The sequence below is a fragment of the Salvelinus fontinalis genome, chromosome 26 (genome assembly GCF_029448725.1).
Source record: "Salvelinus fontinalis isolate EN_2023a chromosome 26, ASM2944872v1, whole genome shotgun sequence".
NCBI lineage: Eukaryota > Metazoa > Chordata > Actinopteri > Salmoniformes > Salmonidae > Salvelinus > Salvelinus fontinalis.
In genome coordinates, this window is record NC_074690.1 from 38,252,934 (window position 1) to 38,263,359 (window position 10,426).

Sequence of the window (10,426 nt, forward strand, 5' to 3'; positions counted from 1 at the left end):
GATCAGGAGACCAACTCCACACCACAAATGTCGGGCGATCACTAGAGCAAATGGGACGTCAGCGACAGGAAGAGAGAGAGGAAAGAGAGGGAAGGTGTGGGTCTCCTAAAATATTTTTTTAAGAAAATGCTAATACTTCTCGTGAAGAATAGATGGGATTTGCGAGGCTCGCTCTAATTCTGCTATTGTTGAACTCGCGTGCAGACGGGCGAGATTGACACACCAATCACGTGAGGGAATGAGTTGTGTGTGTGAGCGTGTCAGAGCTGAGTAGTGAAAGCATGCTCACACAATAGGCAGCTTCGGGTTGGCCCGAAAGTCTGGCCAGCAGTTTAAAGAGAATCAAAAGAGGTCTTAAGAGCAAACCCGTCACACACACACACACACACACACACACACACACACACACACACACACACACACACACACACACACACACACACACACACACACACACACACACACACACACACACACACACACACACACACACAGACACACACACACACACACACACACACACACACACACACACACACACACACACACACACACACACACACACAGATCTCTCACATACATAATCAGTAATGCGAGACTCTACACAGTGTAATTTGCCTTTGATTGCTCTCTCTCTCTCTCTCTCTCTCTCTCTCTCTCTCTCTCTCTCTCTCTCTCTCTCTCTCTCTCTCTCTCTCTCTGTGAGAACACTGAGCTGTATTCGAATATGCAGACCCGTGTATTCGCAGCCTAATAGAGAACAAACAGAACAATTCTCACCGCATAGAATAGAATAGCCTGCAGTGAACAGGCTATATAGGCCTAATACAGCTATATAATCAGTCTATAGAATGTATTGAGTTACATTAGAATGGATTATAAGAGGTATTAAACCGTTTTTTAAAAATAATGTTTGGATTAAGGCTGTTTCCACATTCGCAGCCTATTTGATGTTGATTGTTGCAAACACTTTGCCCAAGTGTATTTTCTCACAGGCTGTTGCTTCTCTGGTAGGCCCCTACTATAGCCAACAGATCGTGTTCACAGGTATAGCCGAGTTCATAGGTCTTAGAATATTTGACATTCTGCGACAGATGGGTCTTTAGAAGGTGCCAACTAATATTAGTTCCTTCTGGAAAGGCAAGTGTTCCCTAAGAGTTGTGTGTGTCTGTTTTACTTTCGGAAAGAAGAGAAAATCTCTTAAAGAGCCGTGACGAGGCCCAGGCCGTCTTCTAAATGTATTTTAATACCCCGTCCGATTCATCCACCATCTCCTGTTTAATGAAAGGAGTTGTGGCCGGGTCTGGCTGGGGCAGGCTCATTATGCTGCAGTTAGGTAAAGGGCTGTGTGAGAGCAGCGGAGCTTAGGGTCCCTACAGGCCGGCTCACAGGCACAATACACCAGGCGCTGCCTCCAAAGGGAGGCCCTGCCATGCCATTTTACTGCCTTTGCTAACGAGCCCTTCATACGCCTTTGATATAATATCACCATTGAAATCTGGATAAATCTCCCCGCTCTAACAGCCAAATCCCATTTGATACGGGTGTGTGTATGTGACTGTGTGTGACTGTGCTGGTGAGTGTGTTGTCTCTTCACCTGCGCAGCTCTGTTCTGGCAGACGAGGTTATGGAGCCGCGCGACGCGCTAACACGCATGTTAAAACGGCCCGGCACACCGGATTTCATTAACGAATCCCCTCTCACATGACATCTCGTGAGCCGATCTGAGCTGAGTCGGAATTAGAATAAAATCTATGTTTAAGTAGATAAAGTGGATATAGCCGTCTCTATTGAGTCAAATCTGATCTGATAACAGTTATTGGATTAAGCCACACACGGGGGGGTAGTCAAAATATCTAGACGGGTCTTGGTGAATAGAGTTATGGAATTATGAATGACAATGAAATAGCTCCATTGGAGAAGCATCATAGGAAACTGGTGCACTTTTTTGGGTTTGTATTACAATATCGCATACATTTGTGAAGCATGGCTGTAGGCCGACACAAGATTTGGACAGACCTTTCAAGTTTTTATTGTCACGTGCGCTAGTATGGGCGGCAGGTAGCCTATCACTAAAGAGCGTTGGGCCAGTAACCAAAAGGCCGGTAGTTCGAATCTCCGAGCTGGCAAGGTGGGGAAAAAATCTGCCGTTCTGCCCTTAAGCAAGGCAGTTAACCCCCAACAACTGCTCCCTGGCTCCGATGAAGTAGACGTCGATTCGGAGTGGTTGGGTTGAATGCGGAAGACACATTTCAGTTGGAATGCATTGCAATTGTGCAACTGCCGTTCTGGCTTGCTCTTTCCCAACGGTGGTGTAATCATTATCAGTAGTACTATATATTTTTTTAAGTCAAGGAGAACAAAAACACACGAGAAATAGAAATAAGAAGAACATGAGATAGTAAAGTAAGCTATATACAGGGTCAGTGCCAATACCATATTTACAATGTGAAGGTATACTGGAGTGGTAGGGTTAGATACAGTGCCTTCGGAAAGTATTCAGACCAGTTGACTTTTTCCACATTATGTTACGTTACAGCCTTATTCTAAAATGGATGAAATAATAAAAAATATTGTCAGCAATCTATACACAATACCCCATAATGACAAAACAAAAACTGTTTTTTAGAGATTTTTGCTAATTAATCAAATTTAAAAAACGGAAACATCACATTTACATAAGTAATCAGACCCTTTACTCGGTACTTTGTTGAAGCACCTTTGGCAGTGATTACAGCCTCAAGTCTTCTTGGGTATGACGCTACAAGCTTGGCACACCTGTATTTGGAAAGTTTCTCCCATTCCTCTCTGCAGATCCTCTCAAGCTCTGTCAGGTTGGATGGGGAGCATCGTTGCACAGCTATTTTCAGGTCTCTCCAGAGATGTTCGATAGGGTTTAGGCCCGGGCTCTGGCTGGGCCAATTAAGAACATTCAGAGACTTGTCCCGAAGCCACTACTGCATTGTCTGGGCTGTGTGCTTAGGGTTGTTGTCCTGTTGGAAGGTGAACCTTCGCCCCAGTCTGGAGGTCCTGAGCGCTCTGGAGCAGGTTTTCATCAAGGATCTCTCTGTACTTTGCTCCATTTATCTTTCCCTCGATCCTGACTAGTCTCCCAGTCCATGCCACTGAAAAACATTCCCACAGCATGATGCTGCCACCACCATGCTTCACCATAGGGATGGTGCCAGATTTACTCCAGACGTGACACTTGGCATTCAGGCCAAAGAATTCAATCTTGGTTTCATCAGATCAGAGAATCTTGTTTCTCATGGTCTGAGAGTCTTTAGATGCCTTTTGGCAAACTCCAAGCGGGCTGTCATGTGCCTTTTACTGAAGAGTGGCTTTCGTATGGACACTCTACCATAAAGGCCTGATTGGTGGATGGCTGCAGAGATGGTTGTCCTTCTGAAAGTTTCTCCCATCTCCACAGAGGAACTAGAGCTCTGTCAGAGTGACCATCAAGTTTTTGGTCACTTCCCTGACCTAGGCCCTTCTCCCCCGATTGCTCAGTTTGGCCGGGCGGCCAGCTCTAGGAAGAGTCTTGGTGGTTCCAAACCGGTGCCGTGACCCGGATCTACAGTTGCACTGGGCTTGCTATTGGGTACATTTGAGGGGTGAATGTAGCACATGGGGATGTGTGAAACTTATTCCTCAGCCTGAAGTATGCCACTTGCGCCATGCGAGGTGCCAACTGCTAAGATGCTTCAGGAGGGCTGTCACGTGTGCTAGCAGAGGTCCCGGGTTCGTGCCAGGTATTGGTCGAATTGGGAGGAAGTGTTACTCGCTACGCAAGCAACGTCCTTTACACATAGAGAAGATATAAGGGTCAATGCAGATAGTTCGTGTAGCCATTTTGTTCGCTAGATAGCAGTCTTATCGCTTGGGGATAGAAGCTGTTCAGAAGCCTGTTGATGTCAGACTTTATTCTCTGGGTACCACTTGCTGTGCATAAACAGCGAAAAAAGTCTATGGCTTTGGTGGCTGGAGTCTTTCCTTTCACACCACCTGATATGATATAGAGGTCCTGGATGGCAGGGAGCTCGGCCCCAGTAATGTACTGGGCTGTCCACACCACCCTCTGTAGCGCAATGCAATCGAGGGTGGTGCAGTTGCCATAGCAAGCAGTGCTGCGGCCAGTCAAGGTGCTCTCAATGGTGCAGCTGTATAACTTTTTAGGATTTGAGGACCCATGCCAAATTATTAAACTTCCTGAGGGGGAAGAGGCGCTATTGCGCCGTCTTCACAACCATTTTTTTGCGTGTGTGGGAAGTTCTCGACCCGCTCCACTGCAGCCCCGTCAATGTGGTTGTGGGCGTCCTCACCCTCCTGTTTCCTGTAGGCCACGATCAGCTCCTTGGTCTTACTGACGTTGACGGAGAGGTTGTTGTCCTGGCACCACACTGCAAGGTCCCTGACATCCTCTCTGTAGGCTGTCTCATCGTCACCAGTGATCAGGCCTACGAACTTTGTGTCTCCAGCAAACACACCCCTGTGGGGCCCCCTTGTTGAGGGTCAGCGTGACGGCAGTAATGTTGCATACCCTCACTACCTGGGGTCGGCCCGTCAGGAAGTCCAAGATCCATTTGCAGAGGGAGGTGTTCAGTCCCAGGGTCCCAAGCATTTTCACTTTTGTTAGCAACATTTTTATGTATATTACACGTTTTCATTTACAGGATAGCTAGGCTCACAGTGGAGGCCTACCCTTTTTTCAGGGTTTGGGTTATTGGGGGAAAGAGATGCTGATCTGTCAAGGACAAACAAATGTGCCCTCTTAAAGGGTTGAGGGGCTTTTGGGGTTGGGACAGGGCTACGGAATACAATTTCCCCTCATAATTGGTCCTTTACGAAAAGGGATGGATAGGCTTCTCTTCAAAGCTTCCCAACCAAACATATCAGCCTTGTCTCATAGATTAGACATAACATGGTAAAAGTAAATCCAGGACACTCAAATTAGTATGATATGTTCGGTATAGTTACATAAGACAGAAGGTTACTCAAGGTAAAACAAAAGGAGGGTGGTTGGTCGAGGTGGATGGGTAAGCATATAATGCAAATGTTTAGCGACCCAAAGGTTGCGTGTTCAAATCTCTTCACAGACAACTTTAACATTTTAGCTAATTAGAAACTTTTCAACTACTTACTACTTTTTTAGCTACTTAGCATGTTAGCTAACCCTTCTCCTAACCCTAACCTTGACCCTTTAACCTAACTCCTGACCTTAAACTTAACCCTAACCCCTAGCCTAGCTAAAGTTAGCCAGCTAGCTAAAGTTAGCCACAAAAAAAATCTGAATTCGTAACATATAATACGTTTAGCAAATTCATAGCTGATTGCACATTTGCAAATTCTAAACATATTGTACGTTTGGCAAATTCGTAACATATCATAAGAATTGTAATACGTAACATATCATCCTTAATGGATGATGGACATCCACAAATGAATACATACCATACGAAACTTAACATATCATGTTAAATTGAGTAATTTGGGTTTAGGTACAGAATAATACAAAATACTCTGAGACCAGGTTGAACATATCAATCTTCTGGTAAAGAACCTGATATGACCCTGTGGATAATGCATCAATAGCCTAATGATCCAGTAAATTGTAGGCTGCCTGGCATACAGCAGAGAACAATAAAAGTCCCGTAGCCTATGCATTGTCCATAATGAGCTATATTTGTCTTTATATGCGACTGTAGCTATACTGTCTGTTACCCGAGTGCTTTGTCCTCTAGCTCAGGGGCACTGCGCATCACAGCGCCCCGCGTGTGTTTGTGCGCAGACTCATTTAACAGACCAACACACATAAATAATCAACGGAAACTAAACATATTAAATCAAGCCTTGCCTTTAGACCACATATCTGTGCCAAGTTTTTCCGCACAGTCCAGGAATCTCTAAGCAGGCTTAGAGGTCTTTTAGAAGTCCCCTTTTCGTTTTCAACGCGCGGATTGGTTACAGTGCAGCTCATTTGCATGCACCGCGGTATAAACCCTCCCGCCACTGCAGCCCTCTCGCGCTGGGAGAGCACACCTCGGAGCGAGCATAGCAGAGAGAGTCAGGGCTTATTACCTCGTCGTCCTAAAACAAACACTGTCGTACCCAACGAGACTTGGAAAGTGCTTTTGTCTTAATAAATAGTTGAGCCAAGCGCAGCCAGTTTAGTGGATTTCTGTTTTGTTATTTAAATTGTCAGGATGGGTATGAGAGGGTGGAATTGGTGGGTGCTGGTGTGCACCTCACTGGCTGTCCTGCCCGCTCTCACGGAGGGAAAGACAGTGAAGTATGAGACATTTGAGGAGGACGCCCCGGCGACTGTCATCGGAAACTTGGCCAAGGACATTTCAATCAGCCCCTCCTCGGGCTCCAAGACAAATTTCAGGATGATGAAGCAGTTCAACTCGTCTTTTATCCGTTTGAGGGAGAGCGACGGACAGCTGACTATCGGAGAGAGAATTGACAGAGAGAGAATTTGCAAACACACCCTTCACTGCCTCATCGCATTTGATGTGGTCAGCTTCTCCAAAGAGCAGTTCAAACTCATCCACGTCGAGGTGGAGGTCAAGGACATCAACGACAATTCCCCCGAGTTCCCCCGGAAAGAGTCGAGTCTGGAGATCTCCGAAAACACAGCTGTGGGCACGCGGATCCCGTTAGACTTCGCTGTGGATGAGGACGTGGGTTTGAATTACATCCAGAGCTACCAGATATCCGTTAACAGTCACTTCACCATAGATGTGCTCAGCAGAGCCGACGGGGTTAAATATGCGGAGCTTGTGCTCATGAAGGAGCTGGACCGTGAGACACAGGCTTCCTATGCGCTCGAGCTGGTTGCTATGGATGGTGGCAACCCGTCCCGCACGGGAACGACTCGCATCAACGTCAAGGTGAAAGACTACAATGACAACAGCCCGGTGTTTGACAGGAACAATTTCTCAGTCGACCTCCCTGAGGACGCACCGGTAGGGTTTCTCTTACTGGACCTGAACGCAGAAGACCCGGATGAGGGGCTGAATGGGGAGGTGGTGTATGGGTTCGGTAACCAGGTGCCATCAGAGATTCGACAACTTTTTAGAGTGGACCGCAAAACGGGACGCCTCACTCTGGAGAGCCCCATTGACTTTGAAAGCAAAAAAACGTATGAATTTGACGTCCAGGCGACTGACCTGGGTCCAAACCCGAGCCCGGCTATCTGTAAGATAGTGGTGCAGGTGCAGGACGTTAACGACAACGCGCCAGAGATCTCCATCACGCCTATGACCTCCATCACGGCGGGAATCGCCTATATCACGGAGTCTGCGGCACGCGAGAGTTTTGTTGCTCTGGTCAGCACCTCGGACAGGGACTCTGGTGCTAACGGACAGGTGCACTGCACGCTCTACGGCCACGACCACTTCAGGTTGCAGCAGGCGTACGAGGACAGCTTCATGATCGTGAGCACGAGCCCGTTGGACCGGGAGAAAATCCCTGAGTATAATCTAACAGTGGTGGCAGAGGACTTGGGTTCCCCACCATTCAGAACCATCACCCAGTACACCATCCGGTTAACGGACGAGAATGACAATGCCCCTGTGTTCAGTAAGCCGGTGTATGAAGTGGCTGTGGTGGAGAATAACGCACCGGGTGCTTACATCACCACGGTGGTCGCCAGGGACATGGACTTGGGCCACAACGGTAAGGTGAGCTACAAGCTCGCTGACACCTATGTCATGGGCTCTCCGGTGTCTGCTTTTGTCTCACTGGACCCCGCGAGTGGCTCCTTTTATGCACTCAGGAGCTTCAACTATGAAGTCATGAAACAGCTCGAGCTGCGCATCACAGCCAGCGACGGTGGGTCCCCGCCCCTCACCGGAACCGCGACCGTTAACATTAGGATAGTGGACCAAAACGACAACGCACCTGTCATCAACCAGCCCGTCCTCAATAATGGGTCCGCGGAGGTTCTGCTGCCCCGGGATGCGCCCTCAGGCTACGTCATCACCCAGGTGGAGGCGCGAGATGCTGATGAGGGCGTGAACGCAGAGCTGTCCTACAGACTGGCATCTGGAGAGGCATCCGTGTTCTCCGTTAACAAAGCCACCGGAGAGGTCTACCTCAACCGCATGCTCAGTCACGGCGTGGACGAGACCCTGTGCGTGACCGTCACTGTGAGTGACAACGGGAGACCTGCGCTCACCACCTCCGCCACGCTTCACTTCCTCATCATTGCGGGCGCCCCTCCGAGCGACAGGACCGTGTACCGGGCCGGCAGCAGGGAGGCAGGGGAGCACGCACAGTGGGACCTGTCAGTGGTGATTATCATCGTCCTCGCTGGGAGCTGCACCCTCCTGCTGTTAGCCATCATCCTCATCGCCACCACCTGCAACCGGCGGAAACGGGACAAGACTGGAGATGACACAGACTCGTACGGGGAGAAGGAGACTCTGGAAAGAGGCAAAAACAACAGCGACAACCCGCTGCTGCCGCTCCACGGAGTCGTGGGAGGGTTTGAAGCCCACACCTTCTCGAGCCAGCCCGGTTTTGCCGGGGAACACACTGGTAGCAGTGACCTGTGCTCCGCCTCAGAAGATGGGAGCGAGGTCCCGTGCGTCTACGAACCGGACAACAAACCCAAGGTGAGATTTTGTTCCTTCTCCCCCTTCCCCTCACTCTCTTTCTCTGTATGTGCCCTCATCCTCACACAGTGATCTTGTAATGTGTTACTGTCCATGGTGCTGAACTGTGCTGTTTCTCTCTCTTTTCCGCAGGGCTACTCCACTCTGCCCGGCTACGGAAACGGCTACAATAACGGTAAAGAAGTGGTCAGACCAATCACCATCTGGAAGGGCAACTCCTACACCACCATCTCCGCAAGAGACCCCGCATTCAGCGGGAAGGACAGCGGGAAAGGCGACAGTGACTTTAACGACAGCGATAGTGACATCAGTGGCACCGACCTGAAGAAGGAGGGGGTACCGGTACCCCCCATGGGCGGCCAGAGTGGTAAGAGATACTTCTATTTCTTTATCATAACCATTACAGTCATTCGAAAGAAGCCAATGTGTACGCAGTTTTTCTTTTCTGTTTGGTCGCACAAGAAGACTAACCTCTAACCCCTCCCTCCTCTATCTTTCTCTCAGGTCTATGGGCGTGTACCAGTGAGTGTAAGATTCTGGGTCACTCTGACCGCTGCTGGAGCCCTTCCACTGTACACGCTAACACCGGTCCCTCGCCCGTCCCCACCCCTACCGGCCAGACCCTCTCCTCCTTCAACAGTCTTTCCAAGACGGCCTCGCTGCCCCGAGACTCGCTCCGGCGGGACAATTATTATCAGGCGCACATCCCCAAAACAACCGGCCTGCAGAGTGTGTATGAGAAGGTTCTGCATAGAGAATATGACTATGTCCTGGTCACTCCTCCCATACCCATGAGAGTTCAGGAGATTAGTGAAATCACTATCCCAGTCTACGGTCCGACCACGACACGGTGTCCCAGCAATGAAGTCTAAAGAAGAACCTAAATAACAGCATTCAAAAATGTGTTTCATTTCATTTATAAAACCATGACAATGAGAATAACATGTTGCTTACAAATGTATGAGATTATTTGTCATGTAAATTAGTTTGTATATCCTAAAGAATATTTGTGTATTTTAAATTTTTAAGTGTTTCAATGTAAAAGTCACATTTGGACTCTATATCCAATCACTGTTAAGACTTTGTTGGGCATATACTGTGTAACTTATGCAAGGATTTGTACATAAAGAGTTTATTTTTTATAAAAAATCATAAATAAACACCGACGATGTGTACATATGAATTGTAATTATACTGATTCTAAGGCATGCCTACTATTCAAATGGCCCAGAAACCACGGTTTGATGCCGGAGACTCAATGTATCAAGTTGATAACTATGTATGAATTTATTTAAATGCAATGATGTAATAATTGTTTAGATTTTCTATCACCATATTCGAAAGAAAATAAACGTTGAAATACCGTTTTGAAACATGAATCTTGTCTCTGATTTATTTCTGTTCACTCACTCCTACATCCACCTATTTAAGACATGCTACTCTTAGTCCTGGAGGAATATGGGAGTTCAATAAAAAGTGCGTATTTGTTATTAAACAGAGGCATAATCCTTAATCAAGGCACTTTGCCCCCTTTGACAGTTAAATAATAGCCCTAATCTGTTGTACAATTGGAGCCGAGAGGTGTCGCTATTGAAAAAACTGTGCGCTCTGACAGGACAGTGGAGGAGTGAAGGATGACATTTCACCTACAACCGAATATAAACGATGAACCTCGTCTCGTCTACATTTGATTGATCATTTAGTTTGACTATTGGCAACGAAACGATCTTTCGGTCTAGTCATTCTCGCTAGAGGCAGCAGTCGGAGCCAATCAAACTCATCAATAAGATTAACATACTCATCCG

The 10,426-nt window shown here is 47.6% G+C and overlaps 1 protein-coding gene across 1 annotated transcript; it reads left to right on the forward strand.

Moving 5' to 3' along the window:
• Nucleotides 1-5,991: 5,991 nt before the first annotated feature.
• On the forward strand, nt 5,992-10,000 carry LOC129824279 (protocadherin-8-like). The gene is made up of 3 exons (XM_055883815.1): nt 5,992-8,621; nt 8,754-8,988; nt 9,126-10,000. Exons 1-3 carry the CDS (start codon nt 6,204-6,206, stop codon nt 9,491-9,493), a joined length of 3,021 nt encoding a protein of 1,006 aa, XP_055739790.1. The 5' UTR covers nt 5,992-6,203; the 3' UTR covers nt 9,494-10,000.
• Nucleotides 10,001-10,426: the final 426 nt, after the last annotated feature.

What these genes read in the sequence shown, in the direction of transcription:
- LOC129824279 (XM_055883815.1), top strand. Translation starts at nt 6,204, where the DNA reads ATGGGTATGAGAGGGTGGAATTGGTGGGTGCTGGTGTGCACCTCACTG. An exon ending in AACCGGACAACAAACCCAAG is followed by an intron (nt 8,622 to 8,753) that starts GTGAGATTTTGT and finishes TCTTTTCCGCAG; the next exon opens with GGCTACTCCACTCTGCCCGG. An exon ending in CCCCATGGGCGGCCAGAGTG is followed by an intron (nt 8,989 to 9,125) that starts GTAAGAGATACT and finishes TCTTTCTCTCAG; the next exon opens with GTCTATGGGCGTGTACCAGT.